Raw genomic sequence first — 15,875 nt, forward strand, 5'->3', positions numbered from 1 at the left:
AGCCCCTCTCCTCTGCCCGCCCCTCCCCCCACCCGGCCTGATTGGCCCCAATTGGGGTGGGCCAGCCAGACTCCACCCATGCACAATTCTTGCACGGGGCCTCTAGTTATTTATAAAGTCATTGTTTACTCAAAACATTATTTTATAGTTATTTCCTTTTGTTTTGAATCAAAGTGCTTTTAAAATCTCTTAATTCCTGGGCTTATTTTCAGGAGACTAGCTAGAGGTAAGATACAGCAAATGAAAAGCTGCACATTTTCTTCCAAATTTTTAGTGCTTTGCCCTATAACTTATCTAATTGAAATAAAATGTTCTTACTCTCTCCTGCTATTTAGGGAAATAATGTGTTAATATTCAAATATTGCATACACACACACACTCACACACTCACATATATATCCTTTCTAATAAAAGAGAAACATGGTAATTAGCGTACGACCGCTACCCTTCCCATTGGCTAATCAGGGAAATATGCAAATTAACTGCCAACCAAGATGGCAGCCGGCAGCCAGGCAGCTTGAAACTAACATGAGGCTTGCTTGCTTCAGTGACGGAGGACTCCAACGTTCCCCGCCTGCCACTGCAGGCCTCTGAGCTGCAACTCGAAGCAACTATGTTACAAATACAGAAGCTAAACAAAACCCCAGAAACCTGCTTTAGTCCGCCAGGCTTCAGCCAGCAGGATCGCAACATTGTTTCAAATACAGAAGGTAAACAAAGGCCAGAAACCTGCTTTCATCAGCGGAGGCCTAAGAGCTGGAGCCTCAGAGCTAAAGCTGGCCCAGAATAAAAAAAAGAAAAAAAAGAATAAAAGGACAGGTTGGGAGCTTCAGTCACCCACCAGCCTGAAAACAGCCCTCAGCCCCTCACCCACACTGGCCAGGCACCCCAGTGGGGACCCACACCCTGAAGGGTGTGTGACCAGCTGCAAACAGCCATGATCCCCTCATCCAGGCTGGCCAGGCACCCCAGTAGGGACCCCCACCCTGATCCAGGACACCCTTCAGGGCAAACCAGCCGGCACCCACCCGTGCACCAGGCCTCTATCCTATATAGTAAAAGGGTAATATGCCTCCCAGCACCGGGATCAGTGTGACAGGGGGCAGCGCCCCAACCCCCTGATCGGTCCTGCTCTGTGGGTGATAGAGGGCGGCGCCCCAACCCCCATCCCACGGTCCCTGCTCTGTGTGTGATGGGGTAGAGCCATAACCTCCCCATCGGCCCTGCCCTGAGTATGACAGTGGCAGTGCCCCAACCCCCTGATCCACCCTGCTCTGTGTGTGACAGGGAGCGGTGCCCCAACTCCCCTATCGGCCCTACTCTGTGAGTGACAGGTGGGAGCTCCCCAACCCCCTGATGGGCCCTGCTCTGTGGGTGACGGGGTGGCGTCGCAACCTCCCCATCAACCCTGCCTTGAGTGTGACAGGGGGCGGTGCCCCAACCCCCCAATCAGCCCTACCCTGAGCATGACTGAGGGTGGCATCGCAACCTCCCAATCCACCCTGCTGTGTGCATGACAGGGGCGGCGTCCCAACTCCCCTATCGGCCCTGCTCTGAGCCCGACCAGGGGCTGCACCTAGGGATTGGGCCTGCCCTCTGCCACCCGTGAGCAGGCCTAAGCCAGCAGGTCGTTATCTCCCGAGGGGTCCCAGACTGTGACAGGGCACAGGCCGGGCTGAGGGACCCCCCCCCCTTTCCCCCCAAGTGCACAAATTTTTGTGCACCGGGCCTCTAGTATTATATATATATACTCTTTTGATGTGTATATAATTTTTAATTTTTATATTTTATATATAATTGTTTCATTGTGGAGGGTATGTATTTGTAGGAAACCACCAGGGATTTAACTGTTTCACTTTGGTTAAGTATAATTCTTTAAAATTGCTATTGAAGATGGGCTGCAGGTTTTTTTGCCAACTATTTCTGCGTGGGTTAGCTGAGGATAGGGTGAAGGTTTTCTTCCTCCCTATATGAGGATGGAAAGCCTGTCTCTGACATTCACTCTGTTGATGAAAGAGTTAACACTTTTCCTTTTCTAGCACTGGCCTGGCAGCAGCCCTTCCCCATGGACCTGAAGGGCACCCTCCAACCTGGACACAGGTGCAGCTCTTCTGCGGATCAGAGAAAGTCATCATCAAAACATGAAGCTGCAGCCCCATTTCCATGTACTTCAGAGATATTTCTTTAATGTTGAAAACTTTTAGCATTACTTACTGCTGATGTAGGTACACTCTGACTTAAAGAAATTAAATTCCGTGTTCCAACTGGGATGTATGTATCAAGGAATACGTCTTTTCAATTTGCAGCTACGGTCCCTGCTGTGACTGTAAATGCTGATGAGCTAACCCAGCACACGTGCCGGACCTTCATCTAGCCCAGTGATGGCGAACCTTTTGAGCTCGGCGTGGCAGCATTTTGAAAAACCCTAACTTAACTCTGGTGCCATGTCACATATAGAAACTTTTTGATATTTGCAACCATAGTAAAACAAAGATGTATATTTTTGATATTTATTTTATATATTTAAATGCCATTTAACGAAGAAAAATCAACCAAAAAAATGAGTTCGCGTGTCACCTCTGACACGCGTGTCACAGGTTCGCCATTATGCTCTAAAGTTTAGAGTCTACACCAGTGGTTCTCAACCTTGGCTGCACAGTAGAATCACCTGGGAATCTTTTTAAAATCCTGATTTCTGGGCCTCATCCTCCAGAAATTCTGTTTCTTTGTTACTAATGTTGTAGCCTCACCCCATAAAAAAGAAACAGAATTTCTGGAGGATGAGGCCCAGAAATCAGGATTTTACAAAGATTCCCAGGTGATTCGAATGTGCAGCCAAGGTTGAGAACCACTGCTCTAAACAAAGTGACAGAAATATAAACCACTGATAGGTAAAACATACATAGCAGGATATCACTCCAGTAAGAGCATCATTCTGAAATACAGTTTTTACTCGAGAGAACAGGTATGCCATGCCTGGCATTCATTTTTAAATTGATCTGAATGGCTAGCCTGCTTCAGAGATCATTTATGACAAAAGTGTTTGTTTCAATATAAGATACTTCCCCTCAGAAACCAAACTAAACAAAAAAACAACCTCCAGGTGCTAGTCATCGCTAGGATGATGGCTTTGTTTATTTTGTGGATTCTAGTGTTCCTGTCCACAGGTTTATACATCCGGGGACATGCATGTACTTTTCTGAGTACAGAATATTGCAAAATTCCAAATTTTCAAATTTTCCATCTAACATGCACTGTAAAGTACATTAGGTCACATAAACATGATTTCTTTTCTCAAAGAGCTGTTAGCATTGTTGGAGAGATAAAACAAGTACATGAATAGCTATCATGCAAATAATAAACAACTAATGAGATTTTAGAAGAAAATGAAATGGAGAAAATGGCTGGCTGGATCAGTGAAAGTCTTTGTAGAGAAGTTATAGAGTGTGGACACTCAGCAATGATTGAGTGGAAGAGACTTCAAGCAGTGAAAACAATATCATGAACAGCAGAGAAGCACATACAGAAAACGTTGCATTTTTCTCTCAAATGCAGAGAGAGCAACATTGGTAGCAGAAGATAAACATAAATCATTGCACTATGACTGCAGATCAGTCACACTTAAATGACAAAATAGGTCCGCAGCAAATTTTAAAGTAAGCTTAAATTCATCACTTTACTATACATCAGGAAAGAGAGTCTGTGGGTCGCGGCATCAATACGGATCTCAGCATTTATTTTTTAAATAATCTCATCGACGCATCATAATAAGTGTAGGTTAAAGAACAAAGACATTTCACATCTCTCAATTCTGAAATGTATAAATTCTCCTGACCAAATGTATAGAGTTTTATAGTGATGACTACAAGATCGGCAGGCCTTTAATAGAATCATTGTAATCTTTCTTTAAAAATTCATTTACTCCCTTGTCATAACATAACACAGAAATCCCTTCCAGATGGATGAGAGACTCAACTGTAGAATGTAAAAAAATAAAGCAAGAACATGACAAGACTTTGAGATAGGCAAATAATTCTCCAACAGGTCGCACACATCGTTAACCATAAAGGAAAAGACAGAAAAACTAGACTTCATTAAAATTAGGACATTCTGTTCATCAGGAGACATGATTAAGAGAGTAAAAAGGCAAAGAAAGAAGAGGAATAAGAAATTTATAATGTACTTTATGTCTTAAAAAACACATGTTCCCCATGCTTGCAGAACACACCTACAAATAAATAAATACGTTTGTTAGAACCTAGAGTCCTGCTCCCAGCTAAAAATCAATTTTTTATAAAGTGTAAATACAGGGTGGGGAAAAAGTATGTTTACAGTTGTTTGTATGAAAAATAACACAATAATTAATAAATAATACAAGAATAAGCTGTGTTTTGCGTACTCACGACTGTAAACATGCTTTTGCCAACCCTGCATGTGTACAGAAACACGTGTCTCAGGAATGTTCTCAGCAGCTTATTTTGAACAATCCTCAACTGGAAACAACTCAAATAATCAACAGCAGAGGGTAAACAAATTGTGGTATGTTCATCAAAGACGAAGAAGAAATCACTGCTATAGATAACAGCGTGGGTGAATCTTGAACAAAAGACACAAGACACAAAAGAAGGCAAGCGATGGGATTGTCCCCTGAATGATTCCATTTCTATCAAGATTAAAAACAGGCGAAACTCATTTTAGAAAAGAAGCTGAAATAGTACTTACCTTTGGAGGGGCTGCACCGGGCAGGGGAGACAGGAGGCTTCCCGGAATGGCTACCTTCTCTCGCTGGATTGGAGCGCTTTCCACACAGGTGTGTTAACTTTGCAAACTTTCACTGGCTGTACATTCGAGAAAAAGACTATGCGTGGCTTCATAGATGTGTGTATATATAGTTGACCCTTGAATAACACGGGTTGGAACAGCACTGGTCCACGTACACGTGGATTTTTTTCAATAAAACATTTTGTATCCAAGCCTTTTGCAGTGGGATTCAACCCACTGCAAATGGAAAAGAGCATTTTCACATTAGCGATGGCCTGTTCCCACCCATGGAGTCCCAGCCACGGCTTCCCAGGTGTAGAGTCTCAACTGCAGATTGAAAACAGTATCTTCGCCACAGATTCCCACCAGCAGACGAAAAATAGTTTTGGAACCAAAGTTGGTTGAATCCTCAGATGCAAAGGGCAAACTGTAACTAGGTTTTCCGGGAGTCAAAAGTTATACTAGAGATCGACTAGGTGGGGGCGTGTGCTCCTAACCCCGGCATTGCTCGAGGGTTAACTGTACCTTCAGGTCTTTGGATAAAAATGGAAACGGCTCTATGGCCAGCAGACTTGAAAACTGTATCACCTGTGAGAGGCTAAACCACTGTCCATTGCCAGAGATGATATACATTATTTTCTGCCATGTGCATAGCGAGTTACCTCTTTTCAAAACTTAAACTTTTCAGCAGAACGGTATTTGAATAAAGCCTGTTACATTTCTAAAATAGCAACTATAAAGCCTCCACTTTGGTTTAATAATACAGTGGGGCCTTGACTTATGAGTTTAATTCGTTCCGTGACAGAGCTCGTAACTCAAATTACTCATATGTCAAATCAAAAAGTGAACGAGTGAGACACGTGATGCTGGGCTGATGTTGTGGCATTCACTGTGACGTTCACTGCACCAACTAGCGGTGGGGTATCTGAAGCTAGCTCGTAACCCGAATTTTAGCTCGCAACTCAAAGCAAAAAATCGGCCGAGAGACGGCTCATATCTCGAAAAACTTGTTAGTCGGGACACTCGTAAGTCAAGGCCCCACTGTAATATTTAACTCTTTTATGTATTAACTCATCTTAACTCATGACATTATAAAGTGAGATAGCCTATAAGGAGGAAGGGCTCATAGAAGTAGCATAATCAAGGTTGCATGACTAGTGACACGTCAGGAAACTAATTTGGACATCTTAATTTAAATTTCCATACTTTAAAACACTACAGTTTCCGCCTCCCCAAATAACACAAAGTCCATTTTCACATCCTCTCATGGAGGACGACGTACTGACTAACTTAGCGGTCATAGAGCAACCTGGGCTTGAGATTGAGGTGTGGGATCCTGCAACCTGACATGGGTGAAGTGCCTAAAGATGAATCTACACCCACTTGTGCAAGTACAGTACACAGATAGAAAACACACCTATGGATATATTTCATGATAACTCCTAAGTACGCCCATGAGCAGAAACTATTAGCTACAGCAGCATGGAGGAAATATGATGTTGCCAGAGGAAACTATCTTCTTTGTAGAAATAGATCAGAAAAGTTGAAGCTGCAGATAAGTCATTGTGGCTTAAACAATACACTGATGGTCTCTTACAACCAGAAAAATGGAGGTTAGGAGCTCATGATTGGTCAATGGCAGGAAGCCTCAGGCACCACCTGTCTTTCTGCTCAGCCAAGAAGGTAAGTCTCTGTCCTCAGGATCGTCTCTTTGTTTGCATGATAAAATCTGCATCTTTAAATTTCACAGACTTACACATCAGCACCAGAAGGGACATTTTCTCATTTTGCATCTCTTTTTCTCACGAAAGAAAACCCTTGCCAACCCCCCTCCTCACCCTCAAGTTCATTTTTCCCTTCCTTTCAGTAGTCAGCGTTGCAGGGCATCCCCATGCTAAGTCAACCCCCGGTTGGAGGGATGAATTGTGAGGACTGGCTTTCACTGACCAACATTCACCTTCTAAGGATGCTAGTTCCACAGCCTGTGCAAGGGGGAACACCCCCAGCTAATTGGGAGTTATGGGTTTGGAAGAAAGGGGTTAAAGGCTGGTTTGGGTTAGGCAACCAACCAGTGTCTGCCACAAGAAAGCAGTAATGCTAAAAACAACCAGGGCTTTGCAAGTAACAGGCTCAGCCACAAACCAAAGTGCCACTTTTACACGAATTCTGTGTGGAGGTGTTTTCTTCGGTCTACATACAAAATGTGAACAGTATCATCTTTGAGAATATTGTGTTTGATTACTCTTTAAAATGGTATTTCCAGATTACATGTATATATCAAATCAGGTATGTTCATGTTGACTACAGTGAATGTTTAAATCATTCCTGTACATAAACGTATGACCTGCAGTACCGTATTGGAAGCCAAGAGAAACAAGGAATAGAAACTTTTTTTTCCTTGCCTGGAGAAAGTTTTGGCATTAAAACCTAAAACCAAATCTTAGTTTCTTTAATGTAAGCCTGTAGGTGTCTGATGTATAATGTGTATCCATTATACACAAAGTTTATAATGGAAACATTTCCAGAGTCAATGCCTTTAATTTCATGTCTTTATCATCTTCATTGCCTTCTTCCTAAACTGGATTCTATTTGAAAATGTGTCAAGTCATGTTATTACTTTTAACGGTCTTTGATGCTCTGTATGCTTTATAATACCTCATTAAAACTGCAGTATAGAACGTGCTCTTCATCTGCTATAATAAATGACAGTTCTTTGATCACAAACTTCAGAGTCAACCATTACTTTTCAGGAGGGAAAGAAAGCCCGTTTTCTGAACCGTGTTATAACCGTACTTTTAAATATAACATGAGGGTTACAAATAACTATTTGTAATAGTCTTTTTGTGCTTAAGCTGCTATGAAATTGCAAAATGACACCTTCTATGACAGTATGTTGCCCAAACCTTTCACTTCTGTGACCTTCTGGTCGCTGATGGCGCCCTTTTCTGGACCGGATCTGAATTTTTAGGTTTGATGAAGTATAGCTGGATGGTACAGGCAGCAGCTTGCGATGATTTTTTTAAAAATATATTTTGATTTTTTATAGAAAGGAAGGGAGAGGGATAGAGAGTTAGAAACATCGATGAGAGACAAACATCAATCAGCTGCCTCCTGCACACCTCCTACTGGGGATGGGCCCGCAACCAAGGTACATGCCCTTGACCAGAATCGAACCTGAGACCTTTCAGTCCGCAGACTGACGCTCTATCCACTGAGCCAAACCGGTTAGGGCTTGGGATGATTTTCGTAGTTACTATCAGAAATGTTTTACTTTATCAGATCATAAGCCTTATTCTCTAGCATTTAGAGATAAAGAAAATTCAAATCATCACTCACTACAGGAGTGTAGCAAAAGCAAATTGTTTCTTAATTTAAAAATGTACCCATAGAAGCCACACTGCACTCAGTAGGGTGAAACTTTGTGAATTTAAGATGAATAGTCTTCCTACTCCAGATTGCAGCATGAACAGCAGGGGAACTCACTCCCTCATTTCACCGTCAATTCACGGTTTGGGATTTGAATTCCTGCCCACGTAGCTCTGATAAATTAATTGACGGTACACTTTAGATCAACTCCATAAATGCCTACATCATCATCACAGAAGAAAAAAGTGCTGTGGTCAACTTGGGAGGCGATTGCCATCTACTTGAAGGATGAAGCGGGCTCTCAACTGTCCAGCAATCCTGAGTCGGGGATCCACCTTCACGCTATGAAACCCCTTCCCCCTCTGGTCACCGTCAAGATTTAAAGGAGCCAAAAAACAATTTCTGAATTCTAGACAATGGCTCCTGGAAACACAGGCGATCCTTGGCAAGGAAAATACCTAAAAGGAACAGCCCCTCTCTCCTCATTTCCCCCTCCCGCCCCCTAGTTCCCCTCCTGCACCTCCCAGCGCCAAGACTGCTACCGCCACCCCTCTCCCTCGGCCAGTCTCCCGGGCCGCTCCTTTTCTGCACGGCTTGTTAAAAGCCATTTCTGCATCCCATCTGGAAGGCACCGGGAGGTGGGGAGCCGCGAGGGGCGGGAGGAGGTCGGGCTCTCCTAGCACACACCTCCCACGGGGTCCCCGCCGAGGCCGAGCGTCCTGGTTCGCGGGGCCCCGGGAGAGGCGGGCGGCTGCTCCTCGCTCCCACGGCTGGCGCCGGGCCGGGGCTGGGAGCGGTGGGGGTGGGCGAGGAGGGCGCTCGCGTCACGTGCGCGCGCAGGGACCGCAATAAATGCCCGGGACTGGAGCGAGCGGGGGAAGCTCAGGGCGCCCGGCTCCGCGCACCGCCGCCACTCGGAGCAGGAGTCCCCCGTCGCCGCCAGCCTCCGCCGCCGCGATCGCTGCTGCCCCCGCGCCCAGCTCCTGCAGAGGGCGCTCCGAGACGCTCGGGCGCGCACCCCGGCCGGCTAACCAGGCGGCACCCCGCGCTCCCACTCCAGGCTCTCGCCGGAGAGCTTCGCCTGCTCCTCCGTGAGGTCCTCCAGGAGCGCGGAGGCCCAGGCTCGCGTCCCGCTGCAGTCGGCGCCCAGGTCGCCCTGGACGCGCGGCGCCCGGTCCTTCCCGCAGGGGACCCTCCGAGTGCGGTGGCCCGTGGAGCAGGGGCGGCAGGCCGGCCGGCTCGTGTGGGCTCCGCTCTCAAGGGGAACTTCACACTGGAGAGGTAAGGACCTTTCTAAAACGCATCGCCCCGTCGCCACGCATCCTCCTCTTCTTCCGAATCCCTGCTTTTAAATAAAGCCCATTTGCACAACAGACCCGAGGGTGGGTGGGTGGGTGGGCTGCTCGGAAAGCGGCGGCGAGGGAGACTTCGGGGCGCTGGTTCTTGTGAAAGACTGTACATTTCACCCCCTCCTTCCGGCGCGCGCTTTTCTTTTGGGTTGAGAGAGCCGTGCGCCCGGGGCGTGTGGCCAGGAAAGCTCTGATGTTGCGGGTGAATTGTTGGTTCCATCGGGCGAGGGCCACAGGTTAGGCACACTTCCCAGGAAATCACGATTGAGGTTCTCGGCTAGCGTCTGGGTCACAGGAGGCTTCCCCCAGGGACCCGAATCATGCATTCGCATGCGAGCGCTGGGCCCTCTGGTTGTACCCAGGGACATACGTATGAATACCATTTTGTCTTTCTTTAAAACAGTCACCTCAGTTTCAGGATGTTGCGGACATTCTGAATGTGAACTGTAGATAGGTCGCTGGGACAAAAATAAAGCCTTAGAACACGGAGCCTTAGCATGGACCTCTACATTGATATAAAGCATTCTAGGTAGGCAGTGCCCTTTGCAGGCTGGCTGTGTAATTACAGCCATTTGGAGCCTTGCGATTCAGAAATTAGTTTTTAAGCTTTGACTCTTTTGGGCTACTTTTGCTATTTCTTTTTGACCTCCTTTATATTTTCTTGGAAAATGTATTGTCTGTTTTTGGGAAACAATACATTTCGTTGTGTTGAGTCCTTTGGAGGAAAAATGGGTGGGAATAGTTGTTTCAAAAGTGCATGTCCATTTGCTCTGGCATTATAGAGAGAGAAATCAAACTGGTGCACTCCCTTTGCGACCGTTCTACTTTTATTACTAGGAAATTAATATCTGCCTAGATTTTCATGTTAATCGCACTGCATATCATTATAGCCAGAAGGAGTGGAAGAGCCTGTCTTGGAGATTTTCCCAGGGAAACCCTGAGATCATTCATTATGAAGTGTACCACGTGGGAGTGGCTCAGAGTGACCACAGTGCTGCTATTCATGGCTAAAGCAGTTCCAGCCATGGTCGTTCCTAATGCCACTTTATTGGAAAAACTTTTGGAAAAGTACATGGATGAGGATGGTGAGTGGTGGACGGCCAAGCAAAGAGGGAAAAGGGCCATCACAGACAATGACATGCAGAGCATCTTGGACCTTCATAATAAATTACGAAGTCAGGTGTACCCAACGGCATCTAACATGGAGTATATGGTAAGGACATTTTTCTGATGGTATGTACAAAGAAATGTTTTTTTGTTATGCTTTCAACCTGCTTGGTTAAATGCCCTCATGCTACTATTTAATCTTTTACCATTTGTATGGCAAACAAACCAAAAAACCCATAAAAGATTTTCTTCGAGAGTATCTTCCTATGCGTATTCTTTTATTAGTGTTCATTTCATTCTAAGAGCTTTTAGAATTTCAGAGTAGAATTAAATACCACTAGATGTCAATGCTTCTACTAAGTGCTCTAAATTCTTCTCTTACCAGGAACATTCTGATTTTGAAAATGTGAACAGCTGGTGTGTTTGCTTTTAAGTGACTTAGTAGAACAATTACTTTCTAATTCTTAACTAATGGAACATTCTTACGAGTGGTGGATTTGAAAAACCAGGGACCAGTAATTTGAAGAAGCTTTGTGGATTGCTGATTATACATTCTGGGGCAAAAGTAGGTTTGCAGTTGTCCATGTGGAAAATAAAACAATAATTAATAAATAATAACACAAGAATAAACTCTGTGTTTTGCATACTTACAACTGTAAAATCACTTTTGCCCCACCCTGTATATATGTATGTGTGTGTGTATATATGTTTAAATTTCTTTCAAATGGGCCCTTATTTCTGAGAAATATGTAAGTGACGTATTGTAAAGGCTACATTTCTGTGGTGGCTTTATGTTGAGTGCATGGTGATGGCTTTTTTGTTCTTCTGGATTTATTTGTGAACTTTGAAGTGTGGAAATCAGCCTGGGCAAAGGATTAAATAAAAATATGTGACCTATCCTAATAACCTTATATGTACTCTTACACTACAGTAGCAAGCTGGGGAACCACGTTATTTTTTAAGACTACTAGCATGTAAGTCGTTAATAGCCTACTTTATATCCTAAAATTTTAGAAACATAATTTAAAAATCTATTATACTATTTGAATGAATTAGGAATGCACCATCAAAGACTGATAATAAATAACCATTGGTGATAGCAAACTTATTCAATGACTATTGAGAAAACATTCCCCTGGGATACATTGCAGGGTGCAGTTAATTTCAGTGCATTCTCCTTTTTCTATTTTTCTGCATTTACATTCGTTTTGATGGGTAACTTCCACTGAACATGGGACTTCAAAGTTCAAAATATGGAATTATATTATTTTAGCTTTCACTGGGAGAATTTTTTACCCTAAAGAAAGTAAGTAGCACTCAACAGAACTCAGCGGCGATTAAGAATTGGGCCCCGGCAACCAGGCTGCCTGGGTTTAAATTCTGGCACTGATACCCTTTAGTTGGCTGTGGACAGCTTGTTAATTCATTTCTTTCTCCTTCAGTTTCCTTATGTCTACCCAGCATGTGTACTCACTTCGGAAGGTTGTTGTGAGCGTTGAGTGAGCTAACCTATGTAAAGTTTAGCTCAGTACCAGGCATATTGCAAGGTCTCAAGAGGTGTTAATAAAACATATACCTAATTTGATGTTTCTACATACTGTTTAAATAGGATATCTGAGGAAATTGTTAGCTCTTTACAAAATTCTTTGCAGGAAATGACATCAGTTATGTCTCACATTTCTGCTTTGTGTGCAAGCTGAAGTGTTTGTCCAAAGTAAGCAAACTCCATGACTTCTGCAAACAGAAAGAGCCAAGTATGGGGTCTTCCCAAGGCGGCCACCGTAGGCTTAATCCACGTGGAGAAGGATTCTGTTGCTTCTTATTTAAAATAAGGAAGAAGCTGGGAGTTCAAACCCACAAAAACAATCTGAGAATATTGATGTGCGTTTCCAGTAATATGGAAATAACGAAAGAACAGTTCTGTGCTTCGTTCTGATGTCTGACTTCCAAAGAAAATAACTGTCTATTGTATGATGTCTGGTTTGGGCTGTTGATCCGACTTGCTTGTAGGTTTCACTGGTTTCATTCCATCCTTGAAATGTAGATTCAGAAACCAGCCAGGGAGCTGTGACTTGGCGGAGAACTGGGCTGCTGAGGAGTTCAGTGCCCAACTGTAATACTGGCCCACATTTTCTGGAATACACATTTAAGGGGAGGTTCAAAGAACAATATTATTTTATTTGAAATACTGTTCATGTATGTATTACATAATAAGTCCAGATGTTTATCAACCTTGTGAAAACAATTTATTTGAAAAGGTTTTTTAAAGTGAATTTATTCTAAGAAGAAAAAAAAACACAACACAAACTAAGTGCTGGCTGAAGAGCTGTTATCTGTAAAATCTGCAATTCTCTATGGTACATGCCACCCTTTTTACTCTATAAGTCACATGACATTAACAGTTTGAATAGCCAGTTACTTTATTTACATTGGGTGCTTATTTTGGTTTATTCTTTGTCCTTGAACCTATGGCAGCATTCACACTTATTAACATACATCCCTACCCCTACTCTTATGCTCATTTAATTATTGGGGTTAAAAGTTGACTCCAGGAAACCACATCTTCATTTGAAGAGCTTACAAGCTGATTGAGAAGAATAGACACAGTGGAAAAATTTCAAGTGAGCAGAGAGAACCACATTCTCTGTATGTGTATGAATGATGCCAAGGGAGCACAGACTAATGGGACATTCCAATGGGAGGGTTAATGAGTGGGGAAGATGCCACCCTCACTGTGGCAAAGAGTGGAGGGCATATCTCAGGTGGAGGCAGAGGATGAGGCACGGTGGATGGCAGGCTGGTTGTCAAGGACTGAAGCAGTTAGACTGATGAAAGCACAGACCTGTGGCAGAATCAGGAAGGGGAGAGTGAATTATTGATTATGGAAGCCAGTGATCCTAAGGAGTGAGATTACCCACATTTAATTTTGGGTAAAATGAGAACCTGGAGCTTTTAGGTCATCAAATGAAGTTGTTGCTGAAGAGATAATGGATTTTAGGGGGGAAACACTGTCTTTGGACCTAGATAACAGCAGGCTCACCTTCCGTCTGTGCTGCTTACTGGTATGTGTACTCCGACAATCAGCAACCATTCTGGGCTTTGCTTTCCTCGCCGGTAACATTGCTATAAGGATATAAACCCCGCAGGCCGTGGTGAGGAAACACATTTGCACTGTTGAGCATATTCTCTTTCTTCAAACCTTTCCTCTCCATGGGTTTTAAGACCATCTCTTGGTTCTTTTTTTTTTTTTCTGTGTTTTTTTTTCATCACATGTTCTTGTTTTCTGCTCATCTCTTAAACCTTTGCTCCCCAGGTCTTCTCTCTGGGCCTGCTCCCTTTCTTCGGGACCTTATCTACTCCTTCGATTGTAAATCTCATCCATATGTTGATGGCTCCATAATCTAGATCTCCACCCAGCCATCTTCTGTGAGATTCATTTTCATAGTTTCTATTGCCTGGGTCATCGCTGTGTAATATTACCCGACAGTTACTTCAAGCTAAGGTGTCCGAAAAGAAAATGAACTGTCTTACCTTTTACTCCACCCCTGCCTGTCCTCCCACTCCGCTCCCTGGATTCTCTCTCAGACACCTGCTCAGCCCTCTCTAAGCAAACAATAACAACGAAACCCAGAAAATCGGGCACATCCTCAACTCCTGCCTGCCCTCCACCCACTTCCACTCGACATAACACGCACACGCATAAATGCACAATTCCGTGCCAATTCTGTAGATTCTGTCTTTTGAATCTATCTCTTGTGTTTCATCCTAACCTTTGCTCACCCCAAGATTAGCCACCATGGCTCCCAGCCAGCAGACTATACCAGTCCGTTCCTACTTTCTTTCTCCTTTAGTCCCCCTTCCTCCCTGTTACTAAATCTGTTTTCCCTTAAGCAGATCTGGGGGGGTTACTCAGCTGCACACAACTTGCCTTAGCTCTCTGTGCTCGCAGTTCAAGCCCAGGCTGATTAGCTTCGAAAAGGAAGCCTGGTCAATCCAGTATGCCCCTCACCCTCAACTCCCTTGTGTGTATTTGAATCTGTGTTCACATTGAACTACTCATCGTTCTCAAAGGGGGTGGTGCTCTGTGCCTCCTTGCCTATTTCCTCTGCCCAGATGCCTATGCTTCCTGTCTGCTCCCCAACTCTTCCTCAAGACCAAGTACAAGCATCTTTCTATAAGATTTTCTCTGGTGCACACATTCCCTGCCCCACTCCTTCTGTGCTCCTAAAAGATGTTATTCAAGCCTACTTAGAATTAACATTTTGTTGCAATTAAATATTTACATGTTTGTTTTCCTTTCCAAGACTTTGAATTCCTAGAAAGGTGTAAGGATTGGGCCTTATTTCTCTTTATAAACCTGGGCCTGATGCATAGAAGAAGTACTCAGTAAATATTTGTTGATTAAATATTGTTGAATGCTCAATAAATAAGTGTTGAATGAAGGAATGGGTGGAACAATGAAATTATATATGAGATACATATGGGGAATAGGTAAGAGGGATATTAAGAAAAGGTGTGTAAGGTAGGATACCACCAACACTGGAGATACTGACCTGGAATTTGGAAACACTAGAGATAAAGTTGAATAAATGTTTCAAATAATTCGGGATTTTTCCTACTTTTAAAAATATTCACACTGTACTATAAATTGTCCAGTAATGTAGAGCCACTGAGATTATAGTAAAAATATTCAAAAGTTCTGGAATTTAAATAATATAATGAATTAATGGGTACCTCTTGCTACAAATTTTTAACATAGATGGCTAAATTTTTAACATAGTTGATTAAAATCAACTAAATAGTTCACTGTGTTATAAAATGTACCAAAGTCTAGGATGTGCTTTAGCAACCAGGACACTTTACCTAAAAAAAGACATGGGCCAGTTCTACGAGCCATTTTTCACTGTTACAACTATTTCCAGGCATTTTAGAGAGCATCGATAGGCTGTGCGGGGAGGATGGATGGCTGTGCCTGACCTGTGGGCCAGACTTGGAATACACATTTCCAAAGATAGAACACAATACAGCTGGGTACCCCTCCTTGTGCCAGGCAGCTGGAGGAGGCTCTGAGCCAACCAGCCGGTGGCCCATGGGGCATGCCGATGGCTTGGTTCCTGTTTGCCACCGACATTCTCCCTAAGGCCATGCTCAAACTGGAATTCAAGCCTCTTCTGGGCTTCAGTCCAGCTGATAATTCCAGAAACTGGATGTGGGACAGCCTCATTTGCTGAACAGGGTGATGCTAGTCTGAGTTTTGCCCTCTTTCTGACTGTCCATAACCTGAACTCCAGC

At 43.8% G+C, this 15,875-nt stretch overlaps 1 protein-coding gene across 1 annotated transcript in view; it reads left to right on the forward strand.

Annotated features, from left to right (window-relative positions):
- Positions 1–10,372: 10,372 nt before the first annotated feature.
- CRISPLD1 (cysteine rich secretory protein LCCL domain containing 1) overlaps positions 10,373–15,875 on the forward strand; it is a gene marked incomplete at its 5' end in the record, with an annotated part of 38,240 nt that continues 32,737 nt past the window's right edge. Inside the window, one exon of the mRNA XM_081111668.1 lies at positions 10,373–10,689. Coding sequence (XP_080967794.1) covers positions 10,429–10,689 — 261 coding nt within the window. The remainder of the gene's footprint in view (positions 10,690–15,875) is intronic.

Source organism: Myotis nattereri (genome assembly GCF_964212035.1).
Source record: "Myotis nattereri genome assembly, chromosome: 17".
NCBI classification, from domain to species: domain Eukaryota; kingdom Metazoa; phylum Chordata; class Mammalia; order Chiroptera; family Vespertilionidae; genus Myotis; species Myotis nattereri.